This window comes from Lotus japonicus, chromosome 5 (assembly GCF_012489685.1).
Source record: "Lotus japonicus ecotype B-129 chromosome 5, LjGifu_v1.2".
In the NCBI taxonomy this organism is placed as follows: Eukaryota; Viridiplantae; Streptophyta; class Magnoliopsida; order Fabales; family Fabaceae; genus Lotus; species Lotus japonicus.
In genome coordinates this window covers 56989775-57005909 of record NC_080045.1, presented here as the reverse complement: position 1 = coordinate 57005909, position 16135 = coordinate 56989775, and the positions used below count along the sequence as shown (strand labels likewise).

The 16135-nt window shown below is 39.1% G+C and overlaps 2 protein-coding genes across 2 annotated transcripts; one reads left to right on the top strand and one right to left on the bottom strand.

Annotated features, from left to right (window-relative positions):
- Window positions 1-9842: 9842 nt before the first annotated feature.
- On the top strand, window positions 9843-10680 carry LOC130718787 (uncharacterized). Its single transcript, XM_057569413.1, has one exon. It carries the CDS (start codon window positions 9984-9986, stop codon window positions 10371-10373), a length of 390 nt encoding a protein of 129 aa, XP_057425396.1. The 5' UTR covers window positions 9843-9983; the 3' UTR covers window positions 10374-10680.
- A 2509-nt stretch (window positions 10681-13189) lies between these two features.
- LOC130718786 (rho GTPase-activating protein 2-like) lies at window positions 13190-16135 on the bottom strand. The gene is made up of 4 exons (XM_057569412.1): window positions 15659-16135; window positions 14712-14832; window positions 14256-14606; window positions 13190-13980 (listed from the first exon to the last, which is right to left on the bottom strand). The coding sequence occupies exons 1-4, from the start codon at window positions 15976-15978 to the stop codon at window positions 13429-13431; spliced, it is 1344 nt and encodes a 447-aa protein (XP_057425395.1). The 5' UTR covers window positions 15979-16135; the 3' UTR covers window positions 13190-13428.

Here is a 16135-nt window from a genome sequence, read left to right as displayed (position 1 = left end):
TCCCCACCTTTAAAATTCAAAATCAATGGCTTAGATCTTGGATGGAGAGGGGATGGAGAGAAGCCGGATGGAGAGGATCCAAATCCGCCAGAATGAAGGTTCAAGACAAGTATTAAGGGTGGAGAAGATAACAGCTATGAAGGGTGTGCAACGGATTTCTATGCATGGGAAGCAATGGGAGTCTCGGCTCAAAATTATTTTCTAATTCACTATTATTACAATTATGCCATTAATGAGAAAACAAAAAAATAGGTTGTTCTCCTTGTTATCATTACTTCCCCGAAAAACCAAAAGCTAAAAAACAAAAACAGATTTAATTTGTTTTGCTTTTATTGTTCTAAAAACAAAACAAAAAAAGAAAACAGTTTTGAGAATCACAAATTAAAAACACTTCATTCAAACAAGTTTTTTTATTTTTTTATTTTACAAAACAAAAAACTATTTTTAAAAACACAAATCAAACAGGCCCTAAGTTTCCTAACACCAATTAATCTCACTTATAAATTAAAACAAATACAAATTTATTTCTTTAACCATTATTGTCTATTGATGAGTCAACTGTCAAGTACACAGTTGTTTTTTAAACGACAATGAAGTTTGTTTGGGAACGACAGTGATAAGTAAGATATTCAAAACTATTCAATCTCATTTATAAATCAAGACAAATTCAAATTTGATTTCTTTAATCATTATTGTTTATTGATGAGTCAAGTATACATCCCAAACGATAGTGAAATTTGTTTGGGAACAATATTCAAACCGAATAATGTGAGATCAACACTAATATGATTTTCTTGCTCATAATTTTCGCAAGAAATTACGTAATTTTTTGTTTTATAATATTTTGAAATTTCGGAAAATTCTTCAATTTTAATTTCAAAAAATCTTGGGTTTTAATTATAAATACATGTTATTAAATAATACATATTCAACATAATAGTTTTTTTAAAGTAACAAATAATATAGTTTATAGGGATGTTTTTACTAGAATTTAATTAAAACTTAATGTTATGACGTACATATATGTTCAATTTATCTTTTTTATAATAAATTTGTGTTTTTTATATACCAACGGCGGATACCACGGTTGTTTTATACTAAACTAAAAAGTAAAAAATATGAACAATTACATTATATAATTTAGTTTTAAAATATTCAAAATAATTTAATATATAATTATAAAATACAATAAACATATATATATTATATGCATATAAAAGGGGTTGGATACATTTGATCATTTATACCTATACTTGCCTACCGAATATTTATATGAAAAATATTTAAAATATTTTAGACAGCCATCAGCAACAGAGTTTATTTAAGGTTAAAAAGCATTTTTCGCCCCTGATGTTTTAAGTTTGTGCAAATTCTGCCTCTACTGTATTTCTATCGATGTTTCTACCTTCAAACAGTACACTGTTTACCTCTTCGTCAGTCAAGCTTTCTCAGAAAAGGTTTCTGAGTGGATTGGAGAGATGAAGAGGAGTATATGAAGTTGATAATAATCAAGGAAATGATATAAATTAAATTTGCTTGATGTATGTATCAATTATGTATGTAATTGAACTGGTTAAAAGCATGTTTTGCTACTTACAAGTCTTGAGTTTGAATCTCCCATGCCTAATTTTCAAATTTCACTTGTAATTTTCACGTAGTAGGTCCAAAAAATAAAAAAATAAAAAAGCCAAATCAGCTCATTCTGTCAGTTTTTTAACGTATCTTTGAAAACAAGAAAGGTAGAAACATCGACAAAAATAAAGTAGGGGTATAATTTACACAAACTTAAAATATCAGGGGAAAAAATGTTTTTTTAGCCGTTATTTATTTAACTCATCCATGTTTGAAACATGTCCTGTTAATCGTGATTTCAAGTAAAGTAGACGAAGACTATTCTTATTTTTTTTTTTGGGGGGTTACTGACGAAGGCTGTTAACATATGTTTCTTACATTTGATTTTTAATACTATATTAAAAATAATAAATAAACACCTTATTCATGTGGAGAATAAGCCTGGGAATCTTACCAAGTGGTAGATGCACGGACAATGGAGCCACGTTTAAAATTCACATTAGTGTTTTTTCAAAAAAAATAATTCACATTAGTGATGTTGTCAATAAGGACTTTAAGTTTAAGGTGAAGAATGTCAATGTACTATATCCCAAGGATAAGACACTATAGTACTTATTTTCATACTCTGGCTTTCAAAAAAAATATCTGTTTTGTATTTATACTTGTGTGTGGTTAGTACTGTCAAACAATCAATTATTTCAAAAATTTACGTTATTAAGTAAGAGTCACATAAATAATTTTACATTATATTTTAATAAATAAGAATTTAAATGTTTATTTCTAATTAGTAGCTATATGCTTGTATTCATACAAGTAATTATTACCTACGATTTAACTAAGATATAAAATTCACTACTTCAAATATTTCAATAAAAAAGCAGAAATGTAAACGGCTATTATATAATAAAAAGAATTAATTAAAAATTCAAAAGACCATTAAAAAATGTTTTAGTAAAGTTATAATTTTGGTCTTGTTAATATATTCATAAAGTTGTATGTTACTAAATTTTTTTTAAAATACTCCCACCATTTGAAAATAGTTGTTGTTTAAGGTTTGTTTTTTAAAAAATGTCGTTTAAGGTTGTGCACACAGAAATAAAAGCTCATTAATTGCTATATTATTTGATTAAAACACACTTATTTAAAGTTAAGTTATATTAAAAGAATGATAATTATTGGCACATATTGGAATTTAGAATTTGGATGGAGGTTGACACGGAGAAAGTCTCTTCCTCTGCGAGTGCGGCTGCTAACGCTCAGGGACGGCCACCTGATGGCGACGGAGGGGGCGCACAACCCTCTTTTCGTGATACGCTCATGGGGGAGGGTCAAAAAACTCAACCTAAAGTAGTGGAGGATCTTTGGGAGACTGGAAAGATGAGAGTAACCTACGTCAATGACAATAGGCAACTTCCACGACTACATGTTGACAAGTCTGTGATTGATGATATGTGCTCACCATGGAAAAATGCTCTAGTGGTGGGTTTGTTGGGGAAGAAGCTAGGCTTTCGTACCATGAAAGCTAGACTTAGTAGCATCTGGAGTCTCTCTGGGGTATTTGATCTGCTGGATATTGACAATGGCTTCTTCATGGTTAAGTTTGATCGTGAGGAAGACCGGAAGAAGGTTATGGATGGGGGGCCATGGATGATCTTTGATCATTATTTGGCTGTTGCTCCTTGGAGCAGGGATTTCATTAGCCCTTCTGCTAAGATTACTAGAACGTTGGCTTGGGTTCGTGTTCCGGGGTTGAATGTTACTTATTATGATGAAAGCTTCCTCCTGTCGATGGCCAAGCTGCTGGGAACTCCGGTTCGAGTGGACATTAACACGTTGAAGGCGGAGCGGGGGAAGTTCGCTAGGATATGTGTTGAGCTTGACCTTACTAAACCGGTGGTGGGGAAATTTTGGTTTGAAGGATTCTGGTACAAGGTTGTCTATGAGGGGCTCCATATCATTTGCCCCAAATGTGGTTGTTATGGCCACCGGGGAAGAGAATGGACCCAACCAATGGAACTGCCGGTCCAGCCGCCAGCACCTAAGCCAGTGCCGCCGCCAGCATCTGAGTCAGTGCAGCCGCCGGCGTCTGAGTCCGACCAACCGCCAACTGATACTTTGGTGGTCGTTGAGACACCACCAGACCCTAATGTGCCGCCGCCAGAAACCCTAGGTGTTGAGCATATTCCCTCTCCAGGTTTGGCAGGTGCGGGAAGCCAGGAGCAATCAGGGCCAGCGGTTAATGCAAGTGCGGAGAATAAGGAGAAAACGGTTCCCACAATCATTGAGGTGGACCCCACTATCTTGGAGGTGGCTGGTGACTGGATGACAGTTACTAGGAAACAAAAAAAGAAGAATCAGCCAATTAAGGCAGGAGATAATTACGTTCCCAAATTCCATGGGGTTGACAATATCAATTCAAAATCCAAGCTCCAAGGTCCCATGATGCCTCGGAGTGCGCGAACTGATGCTTCTTTTTCTGTGAAGGGGAATAACGGCGCTGAGGGAGGCCTGAGTGCGAGTCCCGCGTCAATTAATTCCAAAAGTGGGAAGAAAAGGAGGAAGGGGGACGAGCCTACGCGCCCTGCCCCTGCGCGTGGTGTGGGTATTCCTCAGTTGGAAATTATGGAGGGCCCCAGTAATTTCATGCACAAGAATACTGGCCTAGTGGAAGGGGTCTTCACTGCTAGTTCAGTTCAAGCTTCCATGCAGCCAGAGATGATGTTGGTTAAAACAATGGCAGGAGCCTCTCAAGTCAAGAAGCTGGGTTCAAATGTAGAAGGTCCTTTCGAGCCTTCCGGGCAGCAATTGATATCTAACTAATCATTCTGATGATTAGTAGTTTCCCCATGTTGTGTATTGTTTTTATGTTAGACACAACGAATGTTTCTATTCTTTCTTGGAATGTTCGAGGGGCGGCTAATGTCTCTTGCAAGAGGAACTTGAAAGAGATTGTGTGCAGATTGAAGCCTGATATCTGCTTCATCTTTGAACCCCATGTCCAGTTTGCTCGTTTGGCAACGTTTTGGCTCCGGTTGGGCTATAAGCCGCTTGCCATTGAAGAGGCGCATGGGCATTCTGGTGGTGTTTGGGCTCTAGGAATCACTTCGCTTCATGTGCAGGTCACAACTATTGCTTCTCACCCCCAAGCGGTTAGCCTCCGGTTTAGTTCTGCTTTAGCTTCTTGGGTTGGCACTGGAGTATATGCTAGCCCCATACCTTCTCTTCGTCAAGGCTTGTGGGAGCATCTTCGTGGAGTGGCTGATCTCGCGCAAGGTCCCTGGGCTTTAATTGGAGATTTTAATGATGTAGCTAGCTCAACGGAGGCCCGCGGTGGTAACTTCTCACCGGCAAGAGCTCGCACCTTTGTGGATAATCTCGAGAGCTGTGGCCTTTTGGATCTTGGGTCGTTTGGTCTCTCCTTCACCTGGTACCGTCATGCTCAAGGTAGCCCACCCATTCAGCGTAGACTTGATAGAGCTCTCGCTAATTTGGATTGGAGGCTTGGGTTTCCTCATGGTTCTGTTGAGGTGTTAGCTCGCCATCATTCTGATCATAGTCCTTTGTTTCTTCGCTGTTGTCCTAGGAGGGAGGCCCCTATCAACAAGCCGTTTCGCTTTGAGGCGGCTTGGATGGAGCATCCTCAGTATCAGCAAGTGGTGAAAGATGCATGGGAGAAAGGAACCCCGTGGCTGGTTGCGTCCTTGAAGCATGTGCAGGATGATTCAAAAGTCTTTAACCGAGATGTTTTTGGGAACATTTTTAAGCGAAAGAGACTGGTTGCGGCCAAGATAGCGGACGTTCAGGCAAGGCTCGAGCATGTTGATTCCACTTATCTCCTTCGAAAGCTCCGTGATTTGAGAGCTGAGCAAGAAGCTATTTTGGCTCAGGAAGAAATGTTGTGGTATCGAAAATCCCGGGAGAAATGGGTCAAATTTGGGGATAGAAACACTGCCTTCTTCCATGCTCAGACGGTCATCCGGAGACGGCGTAATCATATTCAGGGGCTCACCTTGGATGACGGCAGTTGGTGTACAGATGAGGTGCGTTTGAAGGCCGAGGCCTCTTATTTTTATACTAACCTTTTTGCTATGTGTGATCAGGTTAATCCTTCTTGCATCTCTACCCCTCTTTTGCCCTCCTTCCCCTCGGGTGGTATTCGTGATCTTGTGCAGCCGGTCTCGAGGGGGGAGGTGTTTGAGGCTATTCAGCATATGGGTTCTTTTAAAGCTCCGGGTCCTGATGGTTTTCAAGCTTGCTTTTATAAGAAGTATTGGGACATAGTGGGTGACGCAGTGTTCTCCTTCATCCATGATGTTTTTGAGCTTGGCCATTTTGATCCTCGTATTGCTGAGACTCTTATCGTCTTGATTCCAAAGGTGGATAATCCCAAATCCTTGAAGGAGTTGCGTCCAATCAGTCTATGCAATGTCCTTCATAAGCTTATTTCTAAAATCATGGTGAACAGGATTCGACCGTTCCTCAATGAGCTTATCAGCCCCTTTCAAAGCAGCTTTATCCCTGGCAGGAGTACCACTGATAATGCCATTGTTCTCCAAGAGGTGGTTCACTCTATGATGAAGACTACTCGGAAGGAGGGGGATGTCATTTTTAAGCTGGACCTTGAGAAGGCCTATGATAGGCTTGATTGGAGGTTCTTGGAGAATACTTTGCGTGAGTTTGGGTTCCCGGAGAAGTGCATTCGCCTCATCTTGTTTTGTATGACATCGGTTTCTCTTTCTGTGCTTTGGAATGGCGAGAAGCTTCCTAGCTTTAACCCCAAGCGTGGGCTTCGTCAGGGAGACCCCCTCTCCCCTTATCTCTTTGTGCTGTGTATGGAGAGATTGAGTTCTCTTATCTCTTCGGCGGTTCAAGATGGGAGGTGGAAACCCGTCACGGTGCGAGGCTCGACTCTAAAGCTCTCTCACCTCCTCTTTGCGGATGACCTCCTTTTGTTTACTCGTGCTAATGTGGAGCAAGTCACTTTGGCTAGGAATATTCTAGCTTCCTTCTGTGAGGCTTCTGGTCTTCGGGTGAATGAGGCCAAGTCTAAAGCCATGGGTCAGAAGAATTTGTCTCCAGTAATGAAGAACCGGTTGTTTGACATCACTGGGATTCATTTTTCGCCAAATATTGGTAAATATTTGGGGTTCCCTATTTTTAATAAAGGCTAAAAAGCATTTTTGGCCCCTGATGTTTTAAGTTTGTGCACATTCTGCCCCTATCTATTTTTGTCGATGTTTCCACCCCTCATGTTTTCAAACAGTCCACCGTCTACCCCTTCGTGAGGGGTAGACGGTACACTGTTTGAAAACATGAGGGGTAGACGATGCACTGTTTGAAAACATGAGGGGTAGAAACATCGACAAAAATAGAGTAGGGGCAGAATTTGCACAAACTTGAAACATCAGGGGCCAAAAATGCTTTTTAGCCTTTAATAAAAGAGCCACTAACAGAGATTTTCATTTTTTGGTGGAGAGAGTTAGCTCTCGGGTTGCTTTCTGGAAGCACAATCTTCTCAATAGAGCAGGGAAAGTTACTCTTGCTCAGTCTGTGTTATCTTCGATTTCCACTTACTGTATGCAGCATGCTTGGATTCCTTCTGGTGTCTGCAATGACATTGATGCGACTATCAGAAGGTTTGTTTGGAAGGGTACAGGGAACCATGGCATTCATTTGGTTAATTGGAACACTGTGGCGCAGCCTAGGAAAGAAGGGGGACTCGGTTTACGTAAGGCGAGGGATCACAACATTGCCCTTCTTGGTAAGAATGTTTGGCAAATTATTAATGGTGAGGGGAAGCCGTGGGTGTCTTTGGTGAGAGAAAAGTATGGTGTGCAAGGGAACTTTCTCACTACCCCAGGGAAGCTTGGCTCCACGGTTTGGCAGGCTATTTTGAAAGCTAGAGACGTGCTCATGGATGGTTTTTCCTTTAAGCTGGGCAGCGGCAGCTCTTCCTTGTGGTATGATGAGTGGCTTGGAAATTTTAAACTTTGTGATCTGGTCCCTGTGGTGGATATCCATGACTTGCAGCTTACTGTGAGGGATGTGGTTCATGAGGGAACTTGGAATTTTTCCAGGTTGTATACCGGGCTTCCTGGAGATATTGTGGGGTTGATTCATGGGCGTGATTGTTTGCTTAATGAGCGGGTGCCTGACTGTATGGTTTGGAACTCAGATTCGTCTGGGATTTATTCTGCTACTTCTGGTTACCACTGGCTGCTCCAGGCGAGACATGACGCGTTGCACCTTCCTCCCAAGGCGGATTGGGGTTGGATTTGGCGGCTTAAGGGGCCTTTTAAGATTCTCTTCCTTATTTGGTTGGGTTGTCATAATGCGTTGCCTGTGAATCACCTCCGTTTCCATCGGCAAATGGCGGCTTCGCCGGTGTGTTCGCACTGTAACCTGTATCCGGAGACGGTGCTGCATTGCCTCCGGGACTGTTGGTTTGCTCGTAGAATCTGGTTTAGGATTGGGCTCTCTCCTCGACATGCTTCTTTCAGCGTGGTGGAGACTTGGGATTGGTTTAAGCTTGTGCTCCGTGAAGAGCCGGTCACGGCCATGGCTACCATTTGGGCGCTCTGGACAGCGAGGAATAAAGCTTTGTTTGATCAGTCTATTGTTCCTGATGCTCAGCTTGTGCGTGCCATTCTTGATCATAAAGCGTTGATGCTGCAAGCTTGGTCGTCCACGCCGCGTGTTTCCCATCCTAGATTGGTGTCTTGGACACCGCCGGGGCCTTCGGAGATTGCTATTAATTGTGATGGTAGTTCCCTTGGTGATCCGGTGCGCTCTGGCTTTGGGGGTTGTCTGCGTGATCCTTGTGGAACTTGGCTCTTAGGCTTCCTGGGTTTTCGAGGTCAGGATTCAGTTCTGCATATGGAGTTACTGGCCATGTTTCATGGGCTCACGCTTGCTTGGTCCTTGGGGCATCGCCGAGTCGTGTGTTTTTCTGACTCATTGTTAGCTGTTTCTTTGGTGCGTTCTCCTCCTTCTCATCACCATGTTTTTGCAGTTCTGATTGGCAACATTGTTGAGTTGTTGAGGCGTGATTGGGTCTCGCGGGTTGAGCATGTTTTGCGAGAGGGCAATTCGTGTGCTGATTTTTTGGCGAAAGCGGGTGCGCGCCAGGACTCAAACCTCACTATTCTCCAGGACCCCCTCCCTGGGTTGGATGAGCTGCTGCTGCTCGATGCCATGGGCCATGTGGTGATTAGGCCGTAGGGGTTTTCGCTTTATGTTGTGTTGTTTTCTTTGTTTCTTTGTTCTGTAGCATCAAAAAAAAAAAGAATGATAATTATTATTGGCTAAATAATATGTGAAAATTATGATTGGGGGAAATTGAATGTGATGGTGAAAAATATAACATTAGATGAGGATATAAAGAGAAAATGTATGATAAATAGTCTTGAACTTCTAAAGCAACAATCACTATAAAAAAAGTTTAAAATAACAATAAATTTTGAAATTGAGGGAATAAGTACGAGTAGATAACAAATTTTAATTTTTGGACCCACCAGTGAATACATCACAAAATTCAAAGAGCATTAATTTTCTCACAACCCCTTTAATTAGATATCCATATCTCATCCCTTCCACACTTTTAATTTGCGAAATGCATAATTGTTTTCTGCACTTATATTTACGGTGTGTAATTGATTCCCACAAAAATGAATGCTATAAATTTTGGTGGTGAGAGAAACTAAAAGAATGAAACAAAAATTAATAGCTACCTTCAAATTACTTACTTTCTCCATTCCTAAATATCTGTCATTTTAAAGTTGTGGTGCATGTATCAAAGAATATCATTTATTGTTATAGTTTTATTAAAATTATTATTTAACTTCCTTATGAACATGTTATATCGCTTATTAATTTTGTCTTTTCAATTATCCTATACTTATAATTAAGTTAATGTTACAATTTGTAAAATATAATTAATGTTTTCTTAAAATTGTAAAAGTGACAAGTAAATGTGAATAAAAGAATGATCAAAATAGTAACACTTATATAGAAACAAACAGATGAAATATCTCTTTTAAAAATTATCAATGATGTACCTTGAATTTAGTTATAATTAGGTTATAAGTTATGGATCTAACTTTTGAGGCATGGAATTCTCCACTCATGTATTACATCATTGTCCAACCATTCTAACCGTTCTTCTAGAAGAGCGTGGGGTCAATCCCTGTTGGCTACTGTTTTTAGGCATGCATGAATTGCCATGCTTCTAGAACACCGTCACAACCTTACTTAAGGTCCATCAGAGTTCAGACCCATTTGGCCATCCCTGTCACTTAAAGTGCCAAACAATAGAGCCCCACCATTACCTTCTTATATATGTACAAAAGCTAGCAGTGGTTGTAGTCTTGTAGGATCATATCCAAAGACATCAAAGAGCTTCAATCTTTTTTATGGATTGGAATAAGGGTCATGGGGATTTTTCTTCTTACATTCATTTTGAGGTTACAGGGGACTCTGAAGCTGACTGTGATCCTGTGATGGGTGATTATGCTTTTGAATTAGCCAGATCAGTAGATAATGTTGATGATGATGCTCTGTCTTGCAGCTATGATGAATCTGATGGATCTGGTGTTTATAATGCTGTTGAAGTTGATCAACTCCATGAACATCATGAGTCATGTGATGAGATTGAGGAAGATGTTGTTTATGGAAGATCATATTGTGAAGATGATGAGATGCAAGAACACCACAAGTCCTATGTGTCTTTCGATTCAGGCCATGACGTGTTGGATGAGATGGAAAAGAACAGGCTCTTCTGGGAGGCTTGTTTGGCATCTTGATTGTATTGGTGGGGATTTTTTTTTTTTCAGTATGGTCACCTAATTTCGACCAGAATGTGTGCTCAAAACCAAAGATCTTCATAAGAATGTTACTGAGGATCGAACTTTCATCTTAGGAGTTCCATGTTCTGATGCATATTTGCCGAATGTTTAATATTCTGGGGTTAGCTTAGCTTAATTAGAATAAATCAATAATAATAGGAACTTCCAATGTTACTTAGTTGCTTAAATCTGATGCAGCTAACTATTTTGTTCTGGCTGTATTTTGTGATTTTCGTTAATTGAAATGTAGATAAGATATGTTATTTCTCTGCATTTTTTCCATAATTGCTAATGTTTGTCCAAAATTGTGTGCTTCCATTCACCTTCTCAAATACAGATGATCACGTGCCAGCCACCAACCCTTAAATGCCTGGGAAGATTCATAAAGGGTAGGTAGAAAAACTACTCCTAATTTTCTCGACTTATAAGAGGTAGATGGCATATGTTTGGAACAATTTTTTTTCCAAACAGTCAAAAGTTAATCACAAAAGTTATCTTCAAAACCGATTTTAATTTAAAATCAATTTTAGAATGATTTTCGATCATGCACTTAGTTTGGTGATGCTGATAACAAATCCTCTAATCTTCATGAATTTCTGAAGCTATCCAGCATAACTGGGAATGTGAGCAGTTCCGAGTTCATTATTCCATTATAACATTCTCATAAGAGATTTAAGTATTTTATACTCCCTCCGTCCCTAATTATAAGCTAAAGTTGTAAAAATCACACTTATTAAGAAAGCCTTAATTGATGCATTGGTTTTCAAAAAAAATGTACAACTTTCTATGTTTACCTCTATTTATGATAACACTTTTTCATCATTGTACTACTAATGGTGGTGCTCCACTACCAATAAATGCAAGGGTGAATATGGAAAGAAATATTAACTTTTGCAAGGTTAGCTTATATTTAGTGACACAAAAAAAGTCTCAATGTTAGCTTATAATTAGGGACGGAGTAATTGCAATATAACATGTGTTCTTTGTGTTATTGTCGAATTCAGTGCACGGTATAATAAATTCACCAAGTTGGCTAGGATAATGGAATGGTCAAACATTTCACGCACGGATTATCAATAATAGTCTTTGTTCAACATTTTCTGCTTACTTTTATGTTACACAGTAAAAACTTTAGTCACAAAAGTTTTCTCTATAGATTTTAGATTTTGGCATTCACCCAAAGATTTTGTAATACTCCATATCCAAAATTTCAATAGTTAAAAATGAGTTGAGCAAATATCTCATATAGGTAAAAAGGTCTCGTATATTTGTCAGCTTGGTTATTGAGTTGATGACATAACCACCGAATCCATCTCATGAACTATAGGCTATATTTGACATGTCATTTCAGCTAGCTTATAGCTTATTTGACTAGCTTAAAGCTTACTTGACTAGCTTAAAAGCTCTATAAAAGTGTTTGATGAATGAGCTTATTTCAGGAGCTTAAAGCTATAAGCTATCTCAGGTAGCTTATAGCTTAAAGCTTATAGCTTATTAAATATATTCTCATTTTTATCCTTATTATTTTATTAAAATTCCACCATTACCCTTATATATTTATAAAAACACTAAACATATTTTTCCCTAACATTCTCGTATGCGGTTCGCGCCACCTATTTTATTACTACTTTGGAATAAAACAAATAACTAATTACTTAGTATATTCTATTTAATTTGATGAAAATATAATAATCAAATAAGTAAAAATTAATATTATACTTTTAAGATGATAAATAACAAATAACTTGAGTTAATAAAAATATTTAAAGTGATAATAATTTTAATATTAATATCATATAGGTATTAATGTGAAAATAAAGTAATGTTAAATATAAAAATAATTGTACAAGTATGTCCTTTTATGTCATTTTATAATTTCAGCTTGGTTAACAGCTAATTTTACCAAACACTTTTGTTTCAATCATGTAGCTTTTTAGCTTTCAGCTATCAGCTAGCTTATCAGCTTGCTTTTCAGCTTTCAGCTAGCTTATCAGCTAAACATGTCAAACATAGCCTATATGTACTAACTTCAGTCTTCAGCTAACGTAATCCAATTGACTCGCCTCCACGCTATCCGATCACACCACCCTTCATGAGTTCCTTCTAATCCACCCTCACAAACTCATCTTACCTCACTCCAACAATTCTCCATAATTCATCCTTTAACTTGCTCGAAATGCCGTTGTCAGATGCGAGAGGAGAAAGAGAAGGCAAAACTAATCATCTTCCAAAATGGTCTGCAAGCGACAAGTTGCAGTCAAGACAACAAAAAACAAAGCACGATATGACTCTTGTTCACAAATGCAGGTATCAGAAAGATGGTAGAGTCAATGACAGCAAGGGGAATTGATGACAGAGAGGGCAAAGGAGGAAGATGTGTAGCAAAGTGTTCCCTAAACCTTAGCAGACACCAAAGAGAAGGGGGGGGGGGGGGTAGGAATCAATGGCGCTGAAGGTGAAGTAAGGTATGTGGTGGAGCTAGTAAGACTTTGGTTATAGGAGTAAATGATATCACTAAACTAAGACTTTAAATCTCAATCGTTGACTTTTAAAAAAAATTGCACAATGGTGAGTTACTAGGACAAAACAGCCCCTCTGTGCCTAACAATCTAACATGCTGAGATACGGCAACTAGGATATTATCCCGTTACCATTGTGGTGTTCACTATACAAACACCACGGTAATCAAATCTGAAATCCATCAAATTTTGACCATACACACAAGGTATATCTCAAGCTAAATCGATCTACCTATGCCTAGAACTTTCACCTACTTGAAAATTGAAGATTTGGCTAGACCTTAGCCATTCCCATTTTGTCATGGTTAGAGTTGTCCAGTACAGGCGGAACATACAGAACCAGGTCTAATTCAGCCCTGAACTGAACATAACCTTCCCACAATCCACAAGGAGCAAATAGTTCCTACTCAATGTATAAATTTACATAAGCAAACCTACTTCTAGAGACAAAATATGAAACAAGATGTATAAAACTGCTAGAAGAAGACCAGTTCTTAACTAGATGCAACCAGCGGCACTGGTGGAACCGAATCTGTAAATTTATCCATCATCTCCACTTCTTTGGTGCCTGTCCATGCCCTACTTGAGTCAATACTTGAATCCAAACCGGTCCTCAAGCAAGGTTTCCCTGTTTTGCTATCAGTATTTGATGCAGCAGGTTCCACGCTATAGCCAGAGTTACTGGGGTTAACATACTCTTGCAAAGAAGCTGCAGGTTCTTCTGAGAATCCTTTTGTGTTCTCATCCAACTGCTTCAAGAAGCGTTCTTCGATCTCACTCAGAGATTCAGCCTCCACTTCCTCTTCACTGCTATGGCTGTAGTGGGAACCACAATCTGATTTGGCCCCTCTCAGCTCACCGCTTGTGTCCATTTCTCGCTGACTGTCATATTCAGCCTCAGACCGGCGATCTGATGAATGAAAGGACATGGGTGAATATCCACCTGTTGCTGTTTCTTCACGTTCTCTAAGTGTCTTCATTATCAATGTCTTGAGTAAGTTCATCACTTGAACCGCATGCATCAGGGCGGTTAGAGGATCAGACATCTGTTCCAGGAGACAAACACATAAACAAGAATTCAAAAATCAAAATACAATAGATGACTTCCCAGTGTGTATATGTCTAATGAGGGCAAGAAATGAAAAGCGCAATGTTGCAACTTCTTTGGTAATGTAAACTATAGATGTCTTATGTGAAGATAACCATGATTAGATAATTCAGATTTTAACAAAATCCCAAAACAGAGGAAATGGATAGTCTAAGATAACCTATAAAGACATGAACATTAAGCGAATTTTATGTAAAAGGGTATGTCGCATACCTGAGTCATGTTTGGAGCAAAAACCATTGCAATGTTTCTTGCGTTCATTTTGTTACATTCCTCATCTTCTACAACATCGGCCATGAGATCAATAGCCCAGTTGAGTAAGGCAGTCTCGGTTGGCTTCAGCTGCTTCACAAGCTCGATAGATTCTTCTTCGGTGTTACACTGCAGAACTTGTTCAGGGGAAAGTCCATCCAGCACTCCTTGAGGAAGCTCTCGGAACCAGGCTTTAATTAGTCCCGCCAAGCAGTGGACATCAATGTCATCTGGCACAATGCCTCTATTCAACTGGTTCCTCACATGCTCCTCTTGACTATTTTCTGGGTTTATGCGAAATATTCCTTCAGCCTGAAAAAACACCATTGAAAAGAAAAAATGAATTTCTCTGAAACTGGCTGCTTGCAAAACCTTAATGTTAAAAAATAATAAAATGCAGTATACATTGAGTTCTACCTTTAAGCCTCCCTGGGAGTATAAACGTTCCTGCATTAGTAAGAGAATTGTAGGGACACTGTTCCCTTTTGAATCATAAGAACACTGCATAGATTCTGCAGAGACGCCAAATACACTTACACTGCAACAATAGATGACAACAAGTCAAAAAGTATGAAAGATGTTACAAACTAGGGTAAAATAAAAAATTACAATTTTCTTTTTTTTTTTTACTTCTGAACAATGTAATAGCAGCAAGTTGCCAATGAGGAACTGTAAATAAGATAGAAGAGCACATGCTTCAAGAAATTCGCCCAAGCGATTCTGTTGTAGTGTGTGATTGGAAGAACAATAATAGTCACACAGTCACAGACACTTCAAGTCAAAATGAATTCTTGAATGAAAAAATATGGATACAAACACAAATGTCTACCTATCTGAAAGAGCCTTTATCCGATTTCGCGGCTACCATAGCATACAATCAACAAGTGCCCCAAACCCCAAATAATCTGAATTCCCCCATTTTACACCTATATATCTAAGCCAAGCCCAATTTTAAGGAACAACATAATAGAACCAAACTAGTGTTTGCATTTTCTGGACTATAACAAACCCAAAAATTAAAACCCAAGTCAAAAAACCTAATTTTTTGCAATGTATGTTAAGCCCCTCAATCTGGTTTCACTACACCTATTCAACTTAGTCATGCATCTTCCTTCAGCTTTGCTCCTAGCAGCTGAAAGAACCTTGAAGGATAATGAAAAGCAAAAGTCTTCAACTTCCTCTCTTTCATCCTCTTCCACACACAGAAATTCAGAAACATACCCATCAACACAAAAAGCTACTCCCACCAAAAAAACTAAATTTTTTAAGCAAAAAATTCAATTTTAAGCAAAACCCATTTGAAAACTAACAAAATTTCAACGAAAGAAAAAACATTTAACAAAAAATGAAGAAAAAATTATTACCTAGCACTGGGAACCCGACCCGGGATCTCAACCTCAAACTCAACAGGAAGACCCAGGAAGCCATTGAAGCGATCGAAGGTGACATGAGTGATGTGCTGAACGTCGGTAGGCCATCCGATCTCCATTTGGTGAACTGTGGAGATCGCTTCATCGGGTCGGTCGACTCTGCAAGCCACCATGGATTTCCTGAGCGCCGCGAGGAGAAGCGCGACGAGTGAGAGCTGGTTCTGGCGGTCTTGTTCCTCTTCGGCGGTGCGAGAAGCTCTGGTTCTCTTGCCACCGCATCCACCGCCTTTGGTCACCATTACAAGGCCCGTCATGGTTTCTCTCTCTAGAAAATGCTGTCTCTCTCTAGAACTCTGCGTAATAAGAGACAGACAGAGAGAGTTTTAAATTTGAGTGAAGTAAATGTGTGTGTGATGTTTTGTTGGGTTGCATTCAATTGGAGGCTCTCTATGAAACTTTGTTCCAACTTCA